Source organism: Eurosta solidaginis, chromosome 1, assembly GCF_040869045.1.
Source record: "Eurosta solidaginis isolate ZX-2024a chromosome 1, ASM4086904v1, whole genome shotgun sequence".
Classification (NCBI taxonomy): domain Eukaryota; kingdom Metazoa; phylum Arthropoda; class Insecta; order Diptera; family Tephritidae; genus Eurosta; species Eurosta solidaginis.
The window spans coordinates 153,600,185-153,625,600 of NC_090319.1; the positions used below are offsets into that span (position 1 = coordinate 153,600,185).

Consider the following 25,416-nt stretch of genomic DNA (forward strand, 5'->3'; position numbering starts at 1 on the left):
TAGAACTTTTAATGAATATGTACGTTCATACATATACAGTGACAAAGATGATTGGGATGAATACCTCAAGTATTTCGCGTACTGTTACAACACGACTCCATCGACCGTACACGGATATTTTCCTTACGAGTTTATATTTGCGAAAAACCCCCCGACCCACGAATTTCTAGACGAAAATAAAATAGGTCCATTGTACAATCACGAAGCTTATGACAAGGAAGTTAAATATAGACTTCAAATAGCACAACAAAGAGCTAGAAAATTAGTGAAAGAGGCTAAGGAAAAACAAAAAGTTAATTATGATAAAAGTAGCGCCAGTATAGAAATAAAATTAGGAGACCTAGTGTTAGTTAAAGAAGAAGCTTCTCATAAGCTAGATAATAGATACAAAGGAATTCATAAAGTAAAAAGTATAGACAAAAATAATAATTACATATTAATACATAATAGTGTAGGAAATATAGATAGTACAAACAAAATAAAAGAAATAATAGTCCATAAGAATAGGCTTAAACCCATTTAAAACATCTTTTGTTAATTTAAAGCAAATAATCATTCGAATTTACTCGGTTAATTAATAAAAGCTTCTAGAAACAAGCGGATTTTCGGTGGGTCGACACATTTAAAATTCGGCTGTAAAATAAGTAAAAATATAGAAGACAAATAAAATCCAATAAGTAAAATAAAAAAAATAAGTAAAATATTCGTTAAAATTTAAAATATTTGAAAAAAAAGATTTGTATAAAACATTGAAAAAATATATAAACAAAATGTAAAAATAATAAAAGTATCAAGGTCAGCATATTAGAAACAAAGTACACAAACTCTTTCATTATAATATCAAGTTACAGTAAAATACCAAAATCATTTAAAATTAGAATCATTTAAAATCATTTAAAAATTCGAACAAAAAGTCTTATACAATTGTGCACAAAACAATTATATAATCCTCTTTTTCTAAGGCGGATGGTGTAGCATTATGCCTCATGCCCACCTATGCAATACATTTGCGGCATTACGCACCATGAACTTCTATGCCAATACATTTTAGTAATAGCATAATCATATTACAATATTATGCGACATAAATTACATTGACCTAACACAGCGGTTCGCTAACATCAATGGAATGCCGAATATGAAACCTTTGTCAGTTCACACCTAACAAATTCTGCTAAGTCACACACTCTTGTCAATACACTGCCGATCGTCAATGTTAGTTTGTCGCCAACATATTTACATACAACCAATAATGTGAATTAACCAAACATTCACATACAAACATTTTACATGAATATCAATCTGCTAACTTTGCATACAAATCTACATGTATGCATAGTATTAATACAAATCTACATGTATGCATAGTATTAATACAAATCTACATGTATGCATAGTATTAATACAAATCTTCATGTATGCATATTATTAATACAAATCTACATGTACAAATCTACATGTATGCATACCACCATTACCAATGTACATATTTTTAGTTTGTTAGTATTAGGATAATTATGAATGTGTAGGTTAAGAAATTACATATAAAAGAGAAAGAATTTTTTCAATAAAATCAATTATGATCAGACTTCCAAAGTCAAACATTATTTTCATTTACTTCGAATATTTTAAGGGCACTACGCTGACAGATGCCGAAATCGGATAAAGTTATTCTGTTAGGAGTGCGATCAGCCTGATGTACGAAAAATAGAACCCTGCCGTCGACGAACTGTCAGGAAACGAGAAAGGGATACACCAAGGACAAGGCGCGGTGAATTCATAATACCCAGCGTCGACATACCAGTAACCATGCGCCAGGAGAGTGGCGGTCTCTACGCCCTATTCCAATTCGGCGGACAAATAGCAGACGCCGTCATCGACACCGGGGCCTCACGAAGTTTCATATAAACCGTCGCAGCAGAGCGCATGATAAATTCAGGAGGCGGAGAAAGGGTAGCCGCAGCCCTCCAAATAATCATGGCCGACTGTACTAGCAGCCAAATTTTCGATGCCATATGGACGGAAGTATGCCTCGCCGAATCGTCGCACCACACCGTGTTACACATTATGCCTGGGGCCAATGATGACATCATAATCGGCCTAGACATACTAGGGGCATGGGAGCTACAGTATCCTTCGGAGGAAGCCACATCATTTTTGCCCAACCGTTTAGGCAAAACGCATCCACACCATGTGTAATCGTGCCATATGTGGCGAACGGTAGAAGAGAACCTCTTACTACGAACGGTGCCCCACCCAAGAAGACCAAAAGAAGGCGCTCAAGGCGAATTAAAACATGAGGTGAGAAGACCAAAAGGACAAATCATGACAGTTCCATCACGCAAGCCTCTGGGAACATGGATGACTCGGACTGTCAGCACAGTAACAACCTGGGTCGGTTAAAAAAATCAACACATTCAGTTTCCAACAATGAAAATAACTGCGTCACTTTCGAGTGTTCCGAAACATAGCAAAGGTTGCCCGGGGGCTCGAAACAAGCAGCACAACCCAATCAACTGTGTACCGGTAACCCCATCCAAAATGTGCACCGACACCACTACGCGCCGGCCGTTATCACACGCCTCGAACAAAGTCATAGTACCAGAGACACATACAATAAAAATCACCAGAACGTGGCCGATGCACTGTCCCGACAGCCATTGGAGACCCTACTACAGGCCACGACAACGCATCCACAATGTAGGTGGTGGCAGCGACGCGTCGATGTAGTGCACAGCAACCCGGAGAAATACGCCGAATATGTGCTGGTGGACGGACAACTCTACCGCCACATTCCATGCCGATCCCACGACGAGGATACAGTGCCGTGGAAGTTATGCGTACCAACCCCGCTCCGACAGAGTGTAGTACAAGAAAACCACGACACACCAAGCGCGGCACATATGGGTATTCGCCGGACGGTAGCAAGGATCGCCAACCGCTATTACTGGCCAGGGATGTTTCGCGACATCAGCTGTTATGTACGCCAATGCGAGGCTTGCCAGAAGTATAAGAGGGGGCAACAGAAACCAGCCGGGAAAATATCCTCGCATCACCTATCAAAGGCCGGAGGGAGGCGTTGCCGCGAAACTGGCGCCAAATACGACGGTCCATACCAAATCCTAAGATATATATCACCAGTTATCGTCCAGCTACGAAAAGTCAATGGAGGAAAGGAGAAAACGGCGAACATCAGCGAATTAAAATCGTACCACGCGGTCGAGACCACAGAACTATAGCTAAGCCTACGGGAAAAGGAAAATTTTGCTTTTTACATGAAGGACCCAACAGCCGGTACCATTTTTTCATTCTATCACTGACCAGCAAAGGGACAACACCCATATCATTTCTTTTTCATTTTATCACTGACCAGCGAAGGGGCAACACCCATATCATTTTTTTTCATTCTATCACTGACCATCAAAGTGACAACACCGCTTACCAGCAAGACAGAGATTTTAACAAACCGAGATTTAACAAAAATGGAGCAACAACGCAAGTGGCTTGAAAGCGTGAAACGCGTACGCGAACGCATCGGGGAAGAAGAGGCGAAACTCCCCAGGACCATGATGCTGGGACTAGCAGGTGCGACCCCTCAAAACGCCAGATCGGCTCGCGACGACGCCACGCACGCGGCGCAACGCCATGTGGAGTTGACCCACATCGACCGTACTATACGTAAGAGCGCTGCCACGCACACCGTCAGCGCATCCGCCAGGCGCATAACCTCATAATATGCCACCGTCGGCGACGCTGCCGCCACGCATTCAGCTACTGCACCGAACACTGCGGCAAACACTACCGCAGGGGTACTTACCAAGGCAGCACAGGAACGCATCACGCAAGCAAACGCTCGGCGTACAGCCAGGACCTACGCAGTTGCCGCGCGAACGGCCACCGAAGCAAAATTAAGGCGCACAGTCATTCCGCTCGTCGCGGCTGCACGCACAGCAGCCTGGGTAGAGTCCATTCGCTCCAGTAAGTCCCCAAATCCATATCTAACCTGCACCGTAGGAAGGATAATGGCGAAGGGGACTAGCTCACACGAAGATACCATACCAGGGGAAAAAAGACCACCTGTCGACCACCAGTTCAAGCAGCGGCTCAACTGACTCCAGCAACAGTCCGGCTTATACCTGCGTAAGCAACAGCGCTGCCGTGTCCAGCGACGAAACAGAAAGTGGCAAGGGGACCGACGCCGACGACAACGTGGTAATATGCAGCGAAACATCGACGACGCCTACGCAACAAACCTTATTACAACCGAGATTCCCAAGGTGCAAGAGGCGCCGATCATCAAACACTCCGCGGACGAAAGCACAACCCCGGGGCAAACAAATGGGCCAGAACTAGTCTAACCACCGGGACCGGATGGAATCACCCTATACGAAATAGACCTGCGTCGCTCGAGGGATCACGCTGGCTGACCGATACTATAATAGACGCGTGTGCAAAGGGCATACAGGCCAAGTATGGTGAGCAGACCATCTTCCTCAGCCCGTTCGTCGTGTGGCAATTAGCCCAACCAGGGAGGTGCGAGGAGAGGTAGCGGCGTATGCACCGCTGACTCCGGAAGGCCGACATATTCGAGAAGCGCGTGGTACTCGCACCACATAACGTAGCCAACCACTGGTATATAATAGCACTGGCAACCCAAGAAGTCACCCATTACGTTACCGACATGGAGTGCTGGCACCAACGATACATATGGTTCGCGGACTCAAGGGAAAGAGGTAGACTGCCATACGCAGCCAAGGCATGGCATGACTTCTTACGATGGTAATACCAGCAGAGGTACGGCCGCAACGACTTCGCAGCCCACGAGCTGCAGTTATCGGTACCACAACAGGAGAACGACAATGACTGCGGCGTCTATGTGTTGGAGGCCACGGAGAGAGTGATGCGCTACACAAGGCGCAAAGAAGGCACACCAGGGCAACCATTCACGGCAGAAATTGCTTCTCTAAAACGGATACAGATGCACACAAAGCTCTGCAATACCGCATATGACCCCCGAACAATTATAGATACAACACTATCAACAGCTACCGCCGACAAGCAATCACCGCTACCGCCACCCACAAAGAATGCACAACCACAGTCACCGAACCGCACATACGAAGAAACGCGACAAGAGGTGATGACTATTTCGTCCGAAGATGCAACGGGTCCGACATTGGACAAATTTCCAGAATTGGCAGGCAAAATCCGGGAGTACTTCGAATCCGGAAGTACTCGCAACCTGCTCAATTATTTATCGATGAGTTCAGTTCACTATTAAGTAGTGTATCAACAACTAATCTTGTAATTTTGGGCGATTTTAATTTGGATTTATTAACTACAAGCCCTGTACTTAATAATTATAACATGGTATTGTCAGATCATGGATTATATTCCCTTATAAACGAAGCCACTAGACCAGTGGCAGGTGCGTGTCTTGATCACGTACTGTGCCGCTTCTTTGGTTCTTCGTGGTCTGCCTGTTCCGCTATTAACTCCGACCTGGGTATCAGAGATCACTGTAGGAGTGGTATTCTCTTTAAAAACACAATGGTTGAGAAAGACGTTAGAAAAAGAAATAGGCATGTTGTGGAAAAAATTAATTTTGTTCAACTAAATATTGAACTTCGCTTAAATATTTGGAGCAATGTATACGCTGAGGAAATGTATCAAGGGCATACGGCTTGTTTTTAGATAATTTAATGCAATGCATTAACTCCTCAACATACAGCGTTAATAAAAAAGCATCAGAAATCAGACTCAAACCGTGGATAAATAAATGCCTTTTGAATAGAATTAGGTTGAAAAATAAATTAGGAAAAAAGTGCAACAAATATCCAGATGACACAAATTTGAATACTCGTTTTCAATAAATATGCAAACGAATCAATGGAGAAATTCGCAAATGTCGGGACGATTATTATAATAGCTTAATCAATAAATCCAGAGGTAATCCTAAAGAAGAGTGGAAAATAATAAATAGGATTATTGATAAAAACACAAAAAGTCAAGATTCTCATTTGTTTTACAAAAAGAATGCTTTGATATTTCTGTTCCCATAGAAATAGCTAACGATTTTAATGAATACTTTACTTCAATTGTGTAGTCAACCTTTCCGCCAAATGTTACACCCCCTTGCGATTGTTGCTCTGATTTTGAAGTAGCTAAAGATTCTTTCAGAAGAAACAGCTTCTTTTTTGAGCCAATCTCAGGATCGGAAATTGTTCTTTTCATAATAATACATCATGTGACTCTAACTGCTTTGAAATTGAAAAAGTGAATAGTTTCAAATACCTAAGAGTCGCAATTGACTGTAATCTAAACTGGAATGAGCAAATCGCAACTCTAAGAAAATACTTACTTTCAACGAATCGTATACTTTACCGTCTCAGAAAATACGTTCCAAACCATACACTCAAAACAGTTTATTATGGTATATTTCTTTCAAAATTAGAATATGGAATAAGTTGCTGGGGTGGTGCTCACTCCAATAAAATAAATCAATTAACTGTACTGCAAAAATGTGCGGTAAGAAAAATGATTAATTGTCCACGTCGGACTCACTCCTTCGACTTATTTAGAAGATCAAATATATTCCCAGTTCGGCATTTGTTCTATTACAAAATTTAAAAAATTTTTTACATGAGAGGAGGCTATTTGCAAAATCCAACACGAGGTATGTACAGCCTGCGTAGTAACCATAGCACACTTGTTTCTTTGCCAGTTTTTCCAACAACATTGTTTAGAAATTCCTACACTGTCTTATCCTGCAAACTTTTTAATTCCCTTCCAGAAAACATACGAGACATTAGATCCAGATCTGTGTTTTTAAAAAAATAAAAACTTGGCTTCTTGAGTTTGATACAAACCAGGTAGAATTTTGATGCACTACGTTATATAATATAGTCTTTACTTTTATATAAGCATTGTATAGTTTTGAATATTCTTTTTTCTGTTTTATTATGAGGAATTCAGTACACTTAGCTTTTATCTTCTTTATTCAAATTGTTTCATGACTTAATTTAGTTAATTTATTTTTGAAATATTTTATTCTCATTTTAAATAATTTTTTTTTATATATATCGTGTATTTTTTTTGTTCACCCCACTACTACTATTTATACAATTGAATTTGTTAAAACATGACGTGACATACAACACTATTTTTATTATATAAAATAAAGATGTCACTAACTATTCTCTAAGTAATGATATTGTAGACATGTAAAATTAAGCTATCGAATATGTACATACTCTTATGAGAATAATGAAATAAATAATAATCTAATAATCTAAAGTGGCTAAGGGCACAGGGACGTCCCGGCGGAGGTTCAGGATAACTATTTGCCGAAACATAGCCACATCCAAAAGAAATGAGGGAGTCTCCGACCTCCGTAGTGTGTGTGGGGGGGGGGGGGGGGGGGGGGGGGGGGGGAGTGTGAGGACCAAATATTGATATCAAATTTGGCCTACGCAACATTGGCATAGCAACATCAAGCTGAGTGAAACCAGCCACACACACAACATTATAACCACAACATAAGGCTGAGCGAAGCCAGCAACATAACACATTAGCACCACAACATGAGGCTGACCGAAGCCAGCAACACGATCACACAATAAACACGGTATGCCTACAGCAAGCCAAATACACGAATACAACACGCAATAGACTAGGCCATACCAACTTTAACCGCAACATCAAACAACAATATACCCAAACCATACGACGACAACAACTAAAGCTTCTACCGACACACGACCGTTCGTAACAACACGGTCGCAACACGTCGGCGAGCAAACCCAAGTCATCAACACATTTATTACGAATATGCAATTCTATAATAGCAACGACCACAGCAAGAAAGAGTTAAGCCGTGGTTACTCACGAACGTACGTAGAAAAAACGTGTCAGCTGACACGATCTATCTTATGAGTGTGCAATGTAAACGAAAACTGACCGACGTGCAACGCCCGTACGTACGTAGCCCGGAACGTAGAAATCAAAACAATTTTGATTTTTTCCGTATGAACGTGTCAGCTGATCGCTCTCTCACTAGACAGAGTTGCCTAGTAAACTTTTGTGCGCAAATTTTGACCGTTTGCAGTTTTATGCAAAAACACCTAATTAAAGTTTGAAAAATTGTGAAAATAATTCGAAATAATTATGTAAAAGTGCAGAATATATATATGTAATCTATTTATTTTTATTTAATATTAATTCCAGCCTTTTGCAACATCAAAAATTAAATTGGAAAAAGTTGATGTTTCCATAAGCATGCATGCAAAATGGTCAATGGCAACAGTGCTTATCTGTAAACAATACACACACAAATATCTTATGTACATGTACACAGACGCACACATTGATTCGTACGGGCTTGAGGGTTCGGTCAAACGTGTTTCGTACGACCAACGTCCGTACGTACGGCACACGTCTGTGGGTAATTGCCGCATTAGTCACCATGATGCCGTGGTAGCGACCAGTTCTAAGCTTGAGAGTGATAGCTCGTAGTTAGGGGTGTTCACCAGTGCGAGACATCACTACTCAGGTTAGACGCGAACTAAGCCCAGCCAAGCTTTAGGTTGCGCACTGCCACCACCACCAACCGCGAGTCGCTATTTTAAACGCGAGTGAACGCAGCAGTCAAAGTAACGCCGACGTGGGCACAGTCCGTCAACCGCGCCAGCAACAGAGCCATCGATGCTGACGCAACCAACCGTGCCAGCAGTAGAGGCGCCGACGCGACGCGATGCAGCCAACCGCGCCAGCAGCAGAGGCACCGACGCCAACAAACGGTATAGCCCGGCACCATGATTACTGGTCGGATCTACGGACGGAATATGATAGCTCGTAGTTATGGGTGTGCGCGAGTGCTTTCTACCGACAATATATAATGCATCCTACGGTCGACAAAGATAGACGGAGAGCCAATAGACACGCACATAAACACAAATTCAGCGCGTCACCAATCACCATCACCAATAAAGAGGTTGAGGACGCCATTCGTCGCGCTAAACCATCCAAAGCAGTGGGCCCAGACGGCATAGCCATGCCGATGCTTAAAAGCCTAGGGAAAGAGGGTTTCAAATATTTAGCGCATGTCTTCAACCTGTCTCTTTCCACCTTTGTCATACCCGAGAAATGGAAAATGGCCAAGGTGGTCCCGCTACTAAAGCCTGGGAAACCAGCTAACATAGGTGAGTCGTATCGTCCGATATCTCTCCTATCGCCAGTGGCAAAAAGGCTTGAAGCCATTTCCAAGCAAATTTGCAGCTAGCCCCTCATCAGCATGGCTTCAGAAAACTCCATAGCACTGCTAAATGCCATTAGCACCCAGATAAATTGCGGTTTAAATCAATACCTCCACCATAGAACAGTACTCGTAGCGCTAGACCTATCAAAAGCTTTTGAGACGGTCAATCATGGCTCGCTACTGCAAGACCTGGAAGGGTCTACCCTTCCCCCATGTCTTAAAAGGTGGACCGCAAATTATCTGGGTGGTCGGCAGGCATCGGTGCAATTTAGAAACGAAATATCAAAACCAAGGAGAATTAAACAAGGGGTGCCACAGGGTGGTGTCCTATCCCCACTTTTGTTTAATTTCTACATATCTAAGTTACCTTCACCACCGGAAGGAGTCACAATCGTTTCCTACGCCGATGACTGCACAATAATGGCCACAGGCCCAGGCCCAAAGATCGATGCGCTATGCAATAAAATAAACGGCTACCTCCCTGATCTCTCCAGTTTTTTCGCCTCGCGAAACCTGGCATTATCACCGACTAAATTTTCCGCGACCTTATTTACAACATGGACGTCTCAAATGTCGACCATTTTGAACATCCACGTCGATGGCACTACGCTACCGACTGTCCTACTCCCCAAAATCTTGGGTGTGACGTTTGATCAGGATCTACGTTTTGGTGAGCACGCAGCCACAATTGTTCCGAGAATTCAGAGCCGTAACAAAATCCTCAAATCCCTCGCTGGCAGTACCTGGGGAAAAGATAAAGAAACGCTCATGATTACATACAAAGCAATTAGCCAGCCGATTACGTGCTACGCGTCACCCATATGGTCGTCAAGCCTAAAAATTACCCACTGGAAGAAACTACAGGCCTGCAAAAATACTACTCTCAGAATCGCCACGGGCTGTCTTCTTATGTCCCCAGAACACCATCTGCATAATGAGGCGAGAATACTCCCCATCAGGGAGAGAAATGAGATGCTGACCAAACAGTTCCTGTTGAATATCCAGAAACCTGGGCATCCCAACAGACATCTGATTGATGAACCAGCACCGCCTAGGGGCTTAAGAAGTCATCTCCGTAAGCATTTTGAGAAAATACGGCACCCCAGAACCCAGTCGTATGAAGCGAAAAAACACAAGCAGGTCCTTGGTGAACTCCATAAACAGGCGTCGGACCTTTATGCCGGGAATTGCCCGGTGAGTCCAGTACTTAAAAAAAGTATCCAAAACTTGCGGAAGAGGAACGCATACTCCCCAGGGAAACGCGTGTCACTCTTGCTCAACTTCGTTCTGGATACTGTAACAGGTTAAACTCTTACCTGTCCAGAATCAACCCCGACATACATGTATGCCCCGCTTGCAAGTTGTCCCCACATGACACCAACCATCTCTTTAATTGTAATGTTGAACCATCGCCTCTAACACCCCTGCCCTGTTGAAACGGCAAGTTTCCTTGGACTCCCGTTAGAGGATATTGATGACAATTTGTGATCGGTCGCGGCTATTAGGTGGGGCGAGCATTGCTACAACGACAACAGGGGTGTTCACCAGTGCGAGACATCACCACCCGACGTACAGGCAGAATGAGCCGTGAGTTTGCGGGCTTTCCCCCTCTCACTTAACGCTTAATTCTGCTCTCCGCCGACTCATCACAGTCGACCGTAAGGCGACCCGTAAGGCGCTGCAGAACGGCGACGCCCGCATGAAAGCGTCGTCAACAAGCGCCCCAGTGGCCGCATACTTATCAACGAGCGTTCTCAGCGACTGCATATCCTCTCATATCATCATTATCTTAAATACTAACCGCGACGCCAGTCGCCAACAGGCGCCCCAGTGGCCGCGTACTCATTATCATCGCGTATCCTCTGCAGCGAAATATTAATCGCGACTGCCACTGTAACGCCAGCCCCAGCAGCAACAGAGCACCATCAACGAGCATCCCCCGTGACTGCACCCCTTTTATTTCGAGTGTCCTCAGTAACTATATACCTTTTGTTTCGAGTGTTCTCAGTGACTATCTACTAAACTACAACGCCAGCATCAACGCATCGTCAGCAAGCGCCCCAGTGGCCACACGCTTATCAACAAGCGTTCTCAGTGACCGCATACCTTTTTATTTCAAGCGTCCTCAATGACTATCAACTAAATCGCAACAGCCAGTGTAACGAGAGCACCAACAGCAACAGAGCGCCATCAACGAGCGTCCTCCGTGACTGCACCCCTTTGGTTTCGAGTGTCCTCAGTGACTAAATACCAACCGCGACGCCAGCGTCTACGCGTCGCCAACGAGCGTCCTCAGTGACGGCATACTCATTATCATCATTATCATACTCGCTAATCGCGACAGCCAGCGCAACGCCAACGGCAGCAGAACGTCATCAACGAACGTACCAGTGACGGCATACTCATCATCATCATTATCATAATCACTAATCGCGACAGCTAGAGCAACGCCAACGGCAACAGATCGTCCTCAGTGACCGCATACTTAGCACGACGAACGCCAGCGTCACACAACCATGCGCTAACGGGACCGGGTGGAGCGTTAGCTGGTACAAAAGCACACTAAGAACAACGTAAGCAACCACGCCAGCAGGCACGCCAACGGGACTTTGGTGGACCGTTGCCCACGGAATACCAATAACATTGAATAAAAATTGAATTTAAATGAAGTTTGAGATATAATTTAGCTGTAAATAAATGAAGTTAAATAAAGGACGACTTGGAAAAGGGCCCCACAGTATAAATTTATTGTAAGGAACTCTGGACACGGCGAGTATACCCCAGCAATTTATTAAGAAACATCGGGGCTCAGGGAAAGCTTCGTTACAGTGTGTTACTTGTGGGTTGTTTGTGTTGCCCTTTAGCCTTTGTTGTGGTGTTAATGTTGTTTTGATGCATGTATGTGTTTTTTTTTAATTATGGTTTCAAAAAAAATGTTTAATGTATTTTTTCTTCTTCTCAACATTTTTTCTTGTTTCAAGAAAACTTTTCCTTTTCAACACCCTAATATGTTTTTCTTTGTACAAATTTTCAAATATTTAAATTTTTTTAGCTTTTCATTTTCACCTTCACCCTAATGTGTTTTTTTTTTGTTGTGTACATATGTTTTTATTATAATAAATTTTTTCTGTTTTAAAATTTTTTTTTTCTTTTGTTGTACTCAGGACTTTTATGTTTTATGTTTCTTTCTTTTTGCCACTTATTGTTACCACTTTTTTCTTATCGTATCCGTACCGACCGCGATTTTTATTTTATTAATTATGTTAAATGTAGGTATGTATATAAACTTTAGATTATTATTATTATAACTTTTTTTTTAGCTTTTGCCGCTGGTTGCCTTTTTAGCTAGAATTATAAAAATTGCAATTGCACTATGCACTGTTTTTTTCAAGAAAAAGAAGGCATGGCTTTGAGTTAATATATATGGTTTATTCACAATTAAACTTTTGAAAAGATCAACCAAAATATTAATAAAAATAAAAGAATTTAATTTAAATATTAAAAACTGCGCGACGGCGGGTGGGCGATGAACCAAAACGAGCAGGCACGATGCTTTTGCGTGGGTAGTTTTAATTAAAACTGACTTAAAGTGCGTGCACACTAAGCGACGCCACAAGTAGCGATACGTTCCACAAAATATTCGCGGCATTTTTACCTAATTGGTCAACTTGGTCGTGTCGTCTTGTCCGACTGTCGCTATGTGTGCATGGTTCCATAAAGAATACATGCAAAGAATATTTTGTCGCTACGTGTCGCATCGCTTAGTGTGCACGCACTTTCATGGTAGTGAGCGCGGTAGTGGTTGCAGGCACAGCTGGGCTATGCTGCTGCGCTTGGCCGCACTGGCCGGGTGTTGCCAAACGGAGCGGGGCGGACTTAGTCCGAAAATTGGATCATGTCTTCAACAATCTGGGGTAAAAAAAGATAAAAAGAGATATTCAGAAAATCCACTTAGACCAATTGGAATTTTGAGATCGATATTTGAATTGCTTACCGTGGAGCTAGATCTTTGAAACGTACTTCAGAGCCCGATGACAATACAACATGGGGGCGAAAAATTTGCTTTGGAAATTTTACTTCCAAGTTTTAAAGAACTTCTCGATAACTCAGAGATCTGAAAACTTGAATATATCTTAGGGCCCTATTAGGTTGTTATATTTAGGATATAATAATTTTCTAAATATTTTTATTTTTAATAATTTTTGTTGTTATATCGGCCTACTGATTTGTAAGATCGCGGGTTCGAATCGAGCTCAAGGCCTAACAATAATTTTTTATCATTATTACTGTTATGATATATTTTTTTCTTAATTGAACAAATTTTTAATTAGAATAGAAGAAAGAAAAAATTTAGACAACTGCCAAAGCTCGTTGTATAGATCCATTTCGGGAACTGCTAAATTCCTTCATCGGCAACGTTTAGGCGTCGCTGCTATAACCATTCAGCCATCACAGCGGTTTTTTGTTTGTCTTCATTAATCCTACTTCTATTCTGGTTCGTGCCAATTGATATTCACAACACTGCGACATCTGTTGCAGAATGGATGTGAAAATTGGACTTGTTTGATGGCAATGCTGCCATAGTGTCATATTTTATTGACACTTTTTTCCCCGTGCTCTAGGATGTATTAACAATTTTTGTTGTTATATCGGCCTACTGATTTGTAAGATCGCGGGTTCGTATCGAGCTCAAGGCCTAACAATAATTTTTTATCATTATTATTGATATGATAAATTTTTTCTTAATTGAAAAAATTTTTAAATTAGAATAGAAGAAAGAAAAAATTTAGACAACTGCCAAAGCTCGTTGTATAGATCCATTTCGGAAACTGCTAAATTCCTTCATCGTCAACGTTTAGGCGCCGCTGCTATAACCATTCAGCCATCACAGCGGTTTTTTGTTTGTCTTCATTAATCCTACTTCTAATCTGGTTCGTGCCAATTGATATTCACAACACTGCGACATCTGTTGCAGAATGGATGTGAAAATTGGACTTGTTTGATGGCAATGCTGCCATAGTGCCATATTTTATTGACACTTTTTTCCCCGTGCTCTGGGATGTATTAAACATTTTTGATGTTATATCGGCCTACTGATTCGAACCCGCGATCTTACAAACTTCTTTTAAATGGTTCAAATCGCGGCAGAAAATGTGTCCTTAAACACAGACACAACATTGATGAAGTTTGATTTTGAAATTTTAATAATAGATATTTTAAACAGATTATCAAAAACAAAACTATAAAGATAATGGACTTTCAAGTATTTGTTCACTTAGGTTCGGTAACAATAGCTAATGTAAAAATTTCAAAATTTAAATCACTAACATCATGTCTGTGTTTAAGGCACATTTTTCGCTACTTTTTAAACCATATACCTAAATATATATAAGGGAAGTGTTTAAAAGCCGCCATGGTGTGATGGTAGAGTGCTCCGCCTACCACATCAAATATCCTGGGTTCACGCCCCGGGCGACATACAAATGTTAGAAACAAGGTTTTTCAATTAGAAGAAAGTTTTTCTAAGCGACGTCGTCCCTCGACAGTGTTTGGCAAGCACTCCCAGTGTATTTCTGCCACGAAAAGCTCTCAGTGAAAACTCATCTGGCGTGCAGATTCCGTTCTGAGTCGGCTAAAACAAGTAGGTTCCGTCGCGCCAATTTGTATAAAAAAATTAAAAGGACCACGACGCAAATTGGAGGAGAAGCTCGGCATAAAACCTCTACGGTGGTTACCACGCCTTACATGTATTTCTTGTTCTTATTTTGCATTTTTTTGATTTTATGATGCATATGTGAATGCGTGTAAAATGGTTAAATAAATTATAATATACTCACCCAATTTTTCCCCGCAGGTAACATAATGTGCGAATTGCAATATCAGCATCATCACGGCGTAAATTGTAATAAATTTGATGTGACTTTTAGACAGCAGATGCGAATTTCGAAGAAACTCCATATTGCACCACTATTCATACACATTTAGCATGCATGAATGTAAATAAAGCTTCTTTGTTTAAATCTGTTTATTAATGCTACGCTGGCTGTAGTCACTTATGGGAACGTTTCGTGGTTAGTACAGGATAAATCGTGCGGATGTTTTCGTTCATATCTAAAAAGTCATAAATTTATCAATAGAAGTATTTATTTATTTACTAGAGAAAAGAAGCGCCAATGCATTTTTACCAAAAATAAGGAGCACACCTTTGGCTCAAGAAGTATTTAGCTTTTTTTATATTAGCTGTGTTTTTAAACGGTTTTATTTAGCTTGACTTGACAGGCCGGCCGCACGGCCGTTGTGAACGAATTTCGTAAATAAATTTAAGTAACTTCCCGATAAGCTACAAGCTTGAAACTTGGAATATAGTTTAGAAACCGACGACAATGCAATAATAAGAAAAAACACTCCGATAGGGGGCGCATGGATCGAAATATTGCAAAAAATCGTATTTGTGGTCCGATTTGGTTCATATTTGGAACACATAATACATACATGAATAGAAAGCGAGCCTGTTAAGTGGCTGACTGTTTGGGTGGTGAGGAGCGGCGGCAAGCAAGTATGCTTGCGGGCCCAGGATAGCTCGTCGTCTTGGGCGGGGTATTGCACCACCGACCTCACCCGCAGCCACATGAACAGAAAGGGTTCATTCCTGCATGTGTTGTAAAAGAAAGGAAAGCTAAAAAAGATGGAAACGTACGTGAGGGACAAAGTTAAGAGGGGATTCAGCCTGTCCTGTCAGGTGGAGTCAACCCTCCCTCTGCAGTGCAACTTGCACCGCACCGTGGGCACTGTGCTGACTCCTGTTTACCTTACAGTGCCCTCAAACCTGACACTAGTCTGTCCGTGGGTCACTCGGTCATTTTTCCCTACAACTCACCTTCACCTAGCCTTTCCACGCGCAAGCGCAGCACCAACACCAAAAATATGGATTTAGCCCTGCATAATTCAAGACAATATTTTCATCCAAACATTTTTATTTACAATTCTTAAAAAATAAAAAAAAGTAAAAAGGCTCTGCCAGAAATACCCTAGTATTTATCTCACTATCCAATCTGCTTACAAATTATACAAAATTATAACTTCATCAAAGCAATTACAAAGTTAGTTACAAGTATATAGCTATTCACCCTTAGGGAAATGTACGCAATACCCAAACAAATGCAAACAAACGAAGGTTAAATGCTATTCATACATATATGCTACGAATGTTGGCTAAAGCCAGTTATAATTTTCCCTACCACCGTAAAGGTGTCTAATCTATCGAATGTAACCCAAAGCTATAAATAAAAATCCGCTTATTAATTTTTAAAAGAAACAACATAAAATAATAATATAAGATTTTAATTCAATTTGATTCAATACAATTGTTTGTAAAAGGAGAAAAAAAACATCAGTAAAACAGGAAGGCTCCCCGCTTGCTTATTTCTGAAAAAAAAAAATAATTATTTTATAACCCACCGTAATGCGCTATCCTATCAGCCCATATCTCAAAGTCTAATGATTCAGAATTCAAATAAAGTATAATGTAGGTGTAAACAAAGAAAAAAATTCAAAAACCCTAATCTCTGACCTACCACAACCGCTCACGTAAATATAAAATCAATTTTGTAAAAAGCAAAATTAGGTCATCAAAGTAAAGCAACAACCAGTTTGGCATATTATAAACAAAATGTGTGTATGTTTGTAGTTATGTATGTACATATATTCCTTATGTTTAGGTTTCCTTCTTATATTTTCTCAAGAAGATCAGGCATTATATCAGAGCCGGCCACACAAATATGTAACAGCAGCCTTATGATCTTACCCTGTTTCCCACTTGGTGCAACCCTGTTGTCTATTGTGAATGGACAACAGGTGTTGAAACAAGTTGAAAACGGGGAGGTCGGCTCGCAATGAAAAGGCGGCCATCATTATTATTAATTTTGGCAGAGACTTGGCGTGTACGACAAATTTACAAAAAGAAAACTAAATCTAAGTCTACATTAAATTAACTAAGTGATACTACTTACAAAAAAATACTCTTATTCTACAGTAAACAAAACTATATCTAAACCTAATTAAACCAAACTAAAACTAAGCATAAAATTCGTGTTTGATTGTTTTCTTGGTGTTTGAGTGGAGCGTGCGTGCATTAGCGTGCGCACAAAAACAATTTTTCTGAAGGAGTTCCATAAGGAACGCCACATGGCGACCGTGAGGCAGCTTGCCAAATTCAATGTACAATGGAGCACCAGGCCACCTTCGTAAGGCAGCGCAATTGGTGAAAATATATAAAACATAAAATGTAAAAATCTACAAAAAAATATAAAATACAAAAATCTGCAAAAAAATATAAAATACAAAAATCTACAAAAAAAATATAAAATACAAAAATCTTTACAAAAAAAATACAAAATACAAAAACCTACAAAAAAAATATAACACATACAGAGGTTTCGGCATACAAATTGAAGGGAAGCTGACCCAACATAACGGGACAAGGCAATGTACGGCACCCCGAACCAAGCGAAGCCACTATAAATAACGGCACATCAAAATAGCAGCTGCACAAGGAAGCAGAAAGAAAATTGTAAGCAGCGAAGTGATGACGGCAGCAGCAGAACAGCAGCAGCGGTGAAAGCGTATGGTGAGGCGTAGCTTGCAGTATGAATGTATGTTTGAGATGTAATATGTAGTTGCTTTTGAAATACATATGTATACATAATTTTTCTTATAAATATTTTTCGATATAATTTTTAAAATTCCTTTAAATTCGGTCAATCTCAAACCAATATTTTTCGCAAAAATACTTAAAATACCTTTAAATTCGGTCAATTTCAAATCAATATTTTTCGCAAAAATACTTAAAATTTCTTTCAAATTCGATCAACCTCAAATCTATATTTTCCGGAAAAATTCTTAAAACCTAACCGCAATATCGGTTGTTTCTTCAACTTTGCCAATTTTTATAATATTTTCATACATAATAACTCTAAATTTTCATAAGTAAAGCAATTTAGATTTGCAACAATAATGTGTATAGCTTGAAATATAATCAGTCTAAATCAAACGTGAATACATACAATAAAAATACATACTTTTAACATCGTTCAAAATTAAAGTGAAATGGATATTCTCAAATTTATTAGTCAATTAAAGTAGTTTCCGATAATCCCATATATGTAATAGATATAATTCGAAACAAGATTGATACACATACATTTTGAATTTTTTTTGCGTCACTTTAAAGTATCTACGACTTTCAAAAAAATTTTTTTTTTTTGACACAAATCGAAAAAACGAAATTGGCCTTACACATATATACTTTCAATAAATTTTTATAGGGTGAGTATGTATATGCATATATTACATAAATTGTGTCTAAGAGCGAGGCATTTAAGAAAAAAAAGGAAAGACATATGCATATACATAGTACATTGTGCGAAGATTTAAGTAATTTTGAACATATCAAATACTTTGAAATACTTTAACAAACCGTAAAAATTTAATACATCGAAAACTTTATTAACTCACAATACAAAAAAAAAAAACAAACAAAACATTTTGGTGAAACGGTGCGGCCGCCACTTAAAATAATGATGAAAATTTAATAAATTTTTACAATTCATACTCCACATTTTGCTGTGTAGCGGTGCGGCCGACACGTTAAATATTAAAATTTAATACTTTTTGTGCAACGGTGCGGCCGTCACGTTAAACAATATTGTAATAAATACTAAATTGCAATAAACATATCACGTCTAAAATTAATACTGTCTTGGAAAATTGGAAAAATAGATCAGGATTCTCTCTTATATACCGTATATGGTAGCACACCCGGTATAAACAATTTTTTTTATTCATTGTTCACAGGGAATACAACCCAGCTGTCTCTCAAGTGACTCCAACTTCAAATAATGTCAAATTTATTCAATTCACTAATTCTACTTCAACATTCAATACAAAATTCAAATTAGATTATAAAATCATTCTAAATTTCTTTTCAATTAAAATTGACATTCATAACACAAACTTGCCACTTTTATTAATTCAACTTAGATGATAAAACCATTTCATATTCACTTTCAATTCAAATTTGTTCACATTCATGTCTCAATCCGCAGCAACAATTCAATTTAGGTTAATACAATACAGGTTACAAAACCATTTCAAATATCTTCTCAATTCAAATTTGTCCTTATTCAGAACTCAAACAATTTAAAATTCTAAAACCATTCCAAATTTCTTTTTCATTCAAATTCGTTCATATTCATACCTCAAACTTGCAACTTTTTCACAACTCGAATTAGATTATAAAATCATTTCAACCTTCTTTTCATTAAAATTTCTTAATGCTTGGATAGCATACAAAGCTGCAAGTGTAAGAGCCTTCCTTTTGCTAATGTCAAATTTCGAAACAAAATTCAAAGAATTGAGAGAAAATTTCTTTAAAATTAGAAAACGCGTTTTACATACAGGTCGTTCTTTACCGACAAGGCAAGAGAAGTTAGATGAATATAAAAATTATTTAATTGAGGCATATAATAACATTTTAATAGAGGCAAACGGGCATTTTGAAAACCGACCTAGGCCAATTGCTGTGAATAAAAGTTTATCACGTTGTAGGGAAGAATTAATTAAATGTTTTACAAAACTCAACTTCACAATTAAAGTACCAACCAACTACATCGACTTAGTCCAAGATAACACTTTTATATCAGATACGGATCGGGAAGAAAAAGAATCCTTCGACGCATACAAAATCGAATTTGAGGAAGAAGAGGAATTCTCTGACTCATCAAAGCCGGAAACACTCGACACTCGTATCGGTGAACAAAGTTGTTTTCTACCTCATACCGAAAATATTTCATTACAAGAAAACTTCTGTGGTTTCGATAACCCAGTCGTTACATCAAACAACTCTTTAGGGCTTTTAACAACTTTCTCAAATTCCAACCAATCTCGTACTAGTTTTCTAGAACCAACAATAATGGCTACACCAGAGCAAAAGAGACAGTTTATTGGGTCGTGGGCGCCTTTATTTAGGGAAAACTATAACGGTGACCCCTTAGCGCTAGACTCCTTCATAGATAAAATTGAACTAGTAGAAGGATGTATAGATCCAGATCTTGTGCCAACTTTCATTTTATTGGTTAAATCGAAGCTCGAAGGGAAAGCAAGAGAAGCAATTCCGACAAATATAACATCTATCCAAGAAATTAAAGATGCTCTTAAAAGTCGAATAAAGCCAGACAATTCAAAAGTCGTTGCAGGGAAAATAGCTTCACTAAAAGTTACGAACAATAATTTAACCGACTTTGCTAAACGAGTAGAGGAATTATCTGATGCTTTAGAGAGGCCTCTAATTATCGAGGGAATATCAAAAGACAAAGCGCACGAGATGGCAGTCGAACAGTCAGTAAACGTCTGTAGGCTAAATACGCGCTCAGACTTAGTCAAATCAATTCTCGCATCAACCTCCTTTAGTGACGCAAAAGACGTCGTAGCAAAAATGATAGTCGAACAAAACAATCAGGCTACAGAAAGGCAGGTATTAGCTTTTCGATCAAGGTTTAACAACCAACCCAACTTTCGCAATAACAATAGAGGCAATAACTACTACAATAACAATAATAGATACAACAACAATAGCAATTTCAACAGGTTCAAAAACAATAATAATTTCAATAGGTACAACAACAATAATAACGCTAGATACAATAATAACAATCAAAATAGGCAAAACAACAACTATAGGCAAAACAACGACAATCGAAACAATAGTAACTCGCGTAATACTAGCAACAGTCAAAATAGGCTAGAAAACAGAACCAATACTAACGCCGGAAGTTCAAATACGCGAAATAATGCAAACGTTCGCTCTTTAAACTTGGACGCCCCTCAGCAGCGAACACTGAGGGACGAGGAGATAAACGAATAAATATTAAAAATATTTTTTGTCTAAACCTAAACTACTCAGATTTTATCGAAACTCATATAACCGGATCTAACAAATTATGTACATTTTTACTAGATACACAAGCTGATATTTCGCTAATTAAAATTTCTAGCTTAAATAAGCGCATTCCCATTAACTATGACGAAATAGTGAATATCACTGGCGTTACATCAGATTCTGTTGCTACTTTGGGTAAAATAAACATAAACCTAAATTTTTCGAATAATCTAGTCGAACACAGCTTACATGTGGTAAAAGATGACTTCAATATCCCATCAGACGGTATACTGGGTAAAGATTTTCTTCATTATAATAAATGTGTAATAAATTATTCAAATAGTAGCATCTCATTCTGGGCAAATAAAGAAAAAGTCATTATGCCAATCCTACACGGAACAGAAAGAGATATGTGTGTCATACCACCAAGATGCGAAGTTTTTCGAATTTTCGACTTAGGTCACTCAACAACTCCACTTTTCGTTGAATCTCAAGAAATAAAAAAAGGCGTATTTACCGCAAGATGCATTACAAACTCCAATAACCCAGTCATAAAATTAATCAATACCACAAGTGATGTACAATTCGTAAACAAAAACTCTATTAAAACAGAAAACATATCTAATTATCACGTCTATGTAATCGACAAAACTAAGTCAGATGAGAAGCGAATTAACCAAATAACTTCGATTTTAAAAGATCAAATTCCAAAAGATGCACCATCTGAACTTTTAGATCTATGCATACAATATGCTGACATATTCGCGCTTGACAACGATAAAATGACGTTAAATAATTTTTATGAGCAGAAATTGCGGTTAACCGACAACGAACCAGTGTATATAAAGAACTATCGTCTACCCTATTCGCAGCGGGAAGAAATTAACAGACAGGTTACAAAATTATTAGAAAATGATTTAATAGAAGAAAGCTATTCTAACTACAACAGTCCTCTTATCTTAGTTCCTAAAAAGAAAATAAATGGCAAAAAAGTATACCGACTGTGTGTTGACTTTCGCGCAGTTAACAAGAAGCTAATAGCAGACAAATTTCCATTAGCACGAATCGATGATATTTTAGACAATCTTGGCAGAGCCAAATTTTTCTCAACCTTAGACCTTTTTTCTGGATTTCACAAAATACCATTACACGTAGATTCACGCGATATAACCTCATTTTCTACTGATCGCGGAGCGTATCAATGGAAGGTATTGCCATTTGGTCTGAACATTGCACCAAATTCGTTTTCTAGGATGATGACCATCGCATTTTCAGGAATACCCCCTAATGTAGCTTTTCTTTATGTAGATGACATTATAGTCATCGGCTGTAGCGAATCCCATCACATTAAAAATTTGTCTAAAGTATTCAATACTTGTAGATCATTCAACCTTAAACTCAATCCAAGTAAATGCAATTTTCTAAGACCAGAAGTAACATTCCTAGGACACAAATGCTCAGCTGAAGGTCTGTCACCAGACGAATCTAAAATAGACGCAATTCGTAACTATACTAAGCCAACAGACAAGGACGCTGTAAGAAGGTTTGTAGCTTTTGCCAACTACTACAGACGCTTTATTCCAAACTTTGCATCTCTGGCAGCACCTCTGAACAGACTGAATAGGAAAAGAGTAGAATTTAACTGGGACGAATCATGCGATAAAGCCTTTGATGCACTAAGAGCATCCCTAATGTCACCAAAGATATTACAATACCCAGATTTTTCTAAAGAGTTCAACATTACAGTAGACGCTTCTAAGACGGGATGTGGAGCGATACTCAGCCAAGAACATCAAGGCAGCGATTTACCCATATGTTATGCGTCAAAATCTTTTAATGAGGCAGAACAAAAGAAAGCCATCATTGAGTTAGAACTATTAGCCATTTATTTTGCCATTAAACAATTCAGACCATACGTTTATGGAAATCACTTTATTGTAAAATCAGATCATAGGCCTTTAGTCTATTTATTCACTATGAAAGACCCATCTTCAAAACTTTCTAGAATTAGACGTGAGTTGGCAGAATACAATTTCACAATAGAGTACATAAAGGGAAAATCAAATGTAGGAGCGGATGCACTTTCTCAACCAAAAATATATTTGCAGTTCAGACTAGGGCTATGAGTAAGAAAAAAGATAAATGTAGTTCTACCGGAAATATAGACTTATGTGAAAACATACAAACATTAAACGTGTTTGATAAATTCACTCATAACTTTTCAAAAAAAATTCCTCGTATTAGATCAGAAATATTTCATGATAAAAACAATAAACAATTTTTAAGAATATGCGCGCATATAAAGCATAAAAGAACAATTTTACTTGATTTTGAATTTTCTAACGAAATAAAGAATTTCGATAATTTACTTTCGAGGCTAGAAAAAGAAGCCGGAAACGCAATATTAAGGAAATAGAATGGCCAAAAAACGATTTAATTTTCAAATATATTACAATTACAAATTTTAAAGAAAGAGGAAATAGGCTTTTACAATTTTTAAAAATTATTTTAATGCATCCAATTGAAACAATCACTGATCAGGAACAAAAATCAAAATTATTAGCAATTTATCACAATGATCCCATCACTGGAGGTCACTGTGGAACGAAAAAATTATACGCCAAATTACGAAACAAATTTTACTGGAAAAACATGACAAAAGACATAGCTAGTTATGTTAGGAAATGCGAAAAATGTCTTCTGAATAAAGTGAAAATAGGAAATAAAGAAGAACTCGTCCTAACTCCTACTCCTAATAAACCTTTTGACATTGTCGTAATTGATACCATAGGCCCATTACCAGAATCGAGATATGGTAATAAGTTCGCGCTTACCATAATCTGCGATCTGACAAAATACTTAGTTACAATATCAATACCTGATAAAAGTGCAAAAAACAGCGCGTCATTTTAATATACGGTGTTATGAAATCCATTAAATCAGATTTAGGTACTGAATTCAAAAATGAAATTTTTGCAAATTTAACCAGTTTATTAAATATTGATCACAACTTTTCTACACCATATCACCACGAAACCGTAGGAACTGTCGAAAGAAACCATAGAGTTTTCAACGAGTACCTACGTGCGTACTTAAATGATTCCTTTGATGATTGGGATACATATTTGAGATATTTTACGTTTTGGCATAACACAACGCCAAATACGGTATTCGATAATAAACTTACTCCCTTTGAATTAATTTTTGGTAAAAAGGCCATTGTGCCATCTGAACTGAAGAACGAAAGAATTGAACCAATTTATAATATCGAAAATTATTCAAAAGAAGTAAAATACCGAATGCAAAAATGCCACGCCTTGGCTAAAGAGTTAGTAGAAAAACACAAAATAAGGAATAAAGATGCATATGACAAAAATGCACAACCAATGGTAGTAAACATAAACGATATGGTTTTAGTTCAAAAAGAACCACGGGAAAAACATAAAAACATATATCAGGGCCCATACCTAGTAACAAGTATAGACGGTGTAAACGTAACCATTTTTTATAATGAAAATAAAAAATACAAAACGGTACATAAAAACCGCATAAGAGGAGTACCTAGATAAATACAATCGGATGTACCCAATTTCATTTTGAGATAGTCAAAAAAAAAAAGATTTTTTTTTTATTTTTCACTTCGCTAATAAAGCAAATTTAAATCAAAATTTCTCATACTCTAAAACCATACTTAATTTAAGGAAAAGCACATTTAAATAAAAATATGTCAAACGATTGGAAACAATACGTATTGTAAGTAAAATAAACAAATAGAGAATGTACGTATAAGTTAATACACAAAACCTATTAAATGAATTTGAATTACAAACAATTTTTTTTACAAATTATTAATAATCATATATGTAAATATGTAGGCTTAAAGCACAGATAAATGTAATTAATTAAATAAAATAAGCTACTTACAGAAAAAAAGAGAATACTAAATAAACTATTAATATTCATATATGTAAATATGTAGGCTTAAAGCACAGATAAATGTAATTAATTAAATAAAATAAGCTACTTACAGAAAAAAAGAGAATAATAAATAAACTATTAATATTCATATATGTAAATATGCAGGCTTAAAATATAAATAAATGTAATTAGTTAAACTAGCCAAGTTAGCCTAGGTAGATCTGCCGCAAAGCTCAAAATTATCCTAATTTTTTTCCAAATCGGGATGAATAATAACCACCCAAAAAGGTTGAAGCCGACAAACCTG

General features: G+C 38.3%; 1 protein-coding gene across 23 annotated transcripts in view; it reads right to left on the minus strand.

Annotated features, from left to right (window-relative positions):
- LOC137236879 (protein eva-1) overlaps positions 1–25,416 on the minus strand; it is a 3,007,131-nt gene that overhangs the window by 2,858,131 nt on the left and 123,584 nt on the right. For all 23 annotated transcript variants that reach the window (XR_010948686.1, XM_067759963.1, XM_067759962.1 and 20 more), the window contains one exon: positions 15,094–15,367. Coding sequence is in view for 22 of the 23 variants with exons in the window: in XM_067759963.1 (XP_067616064.1) it covers positions 15,094–15,214 (121 nt within the window). In the remaining variant the exon portion in view is untranslated. The remainder of the gene's footprint in view (positions 1–15,093; positions 15,368–25,416) is intronic.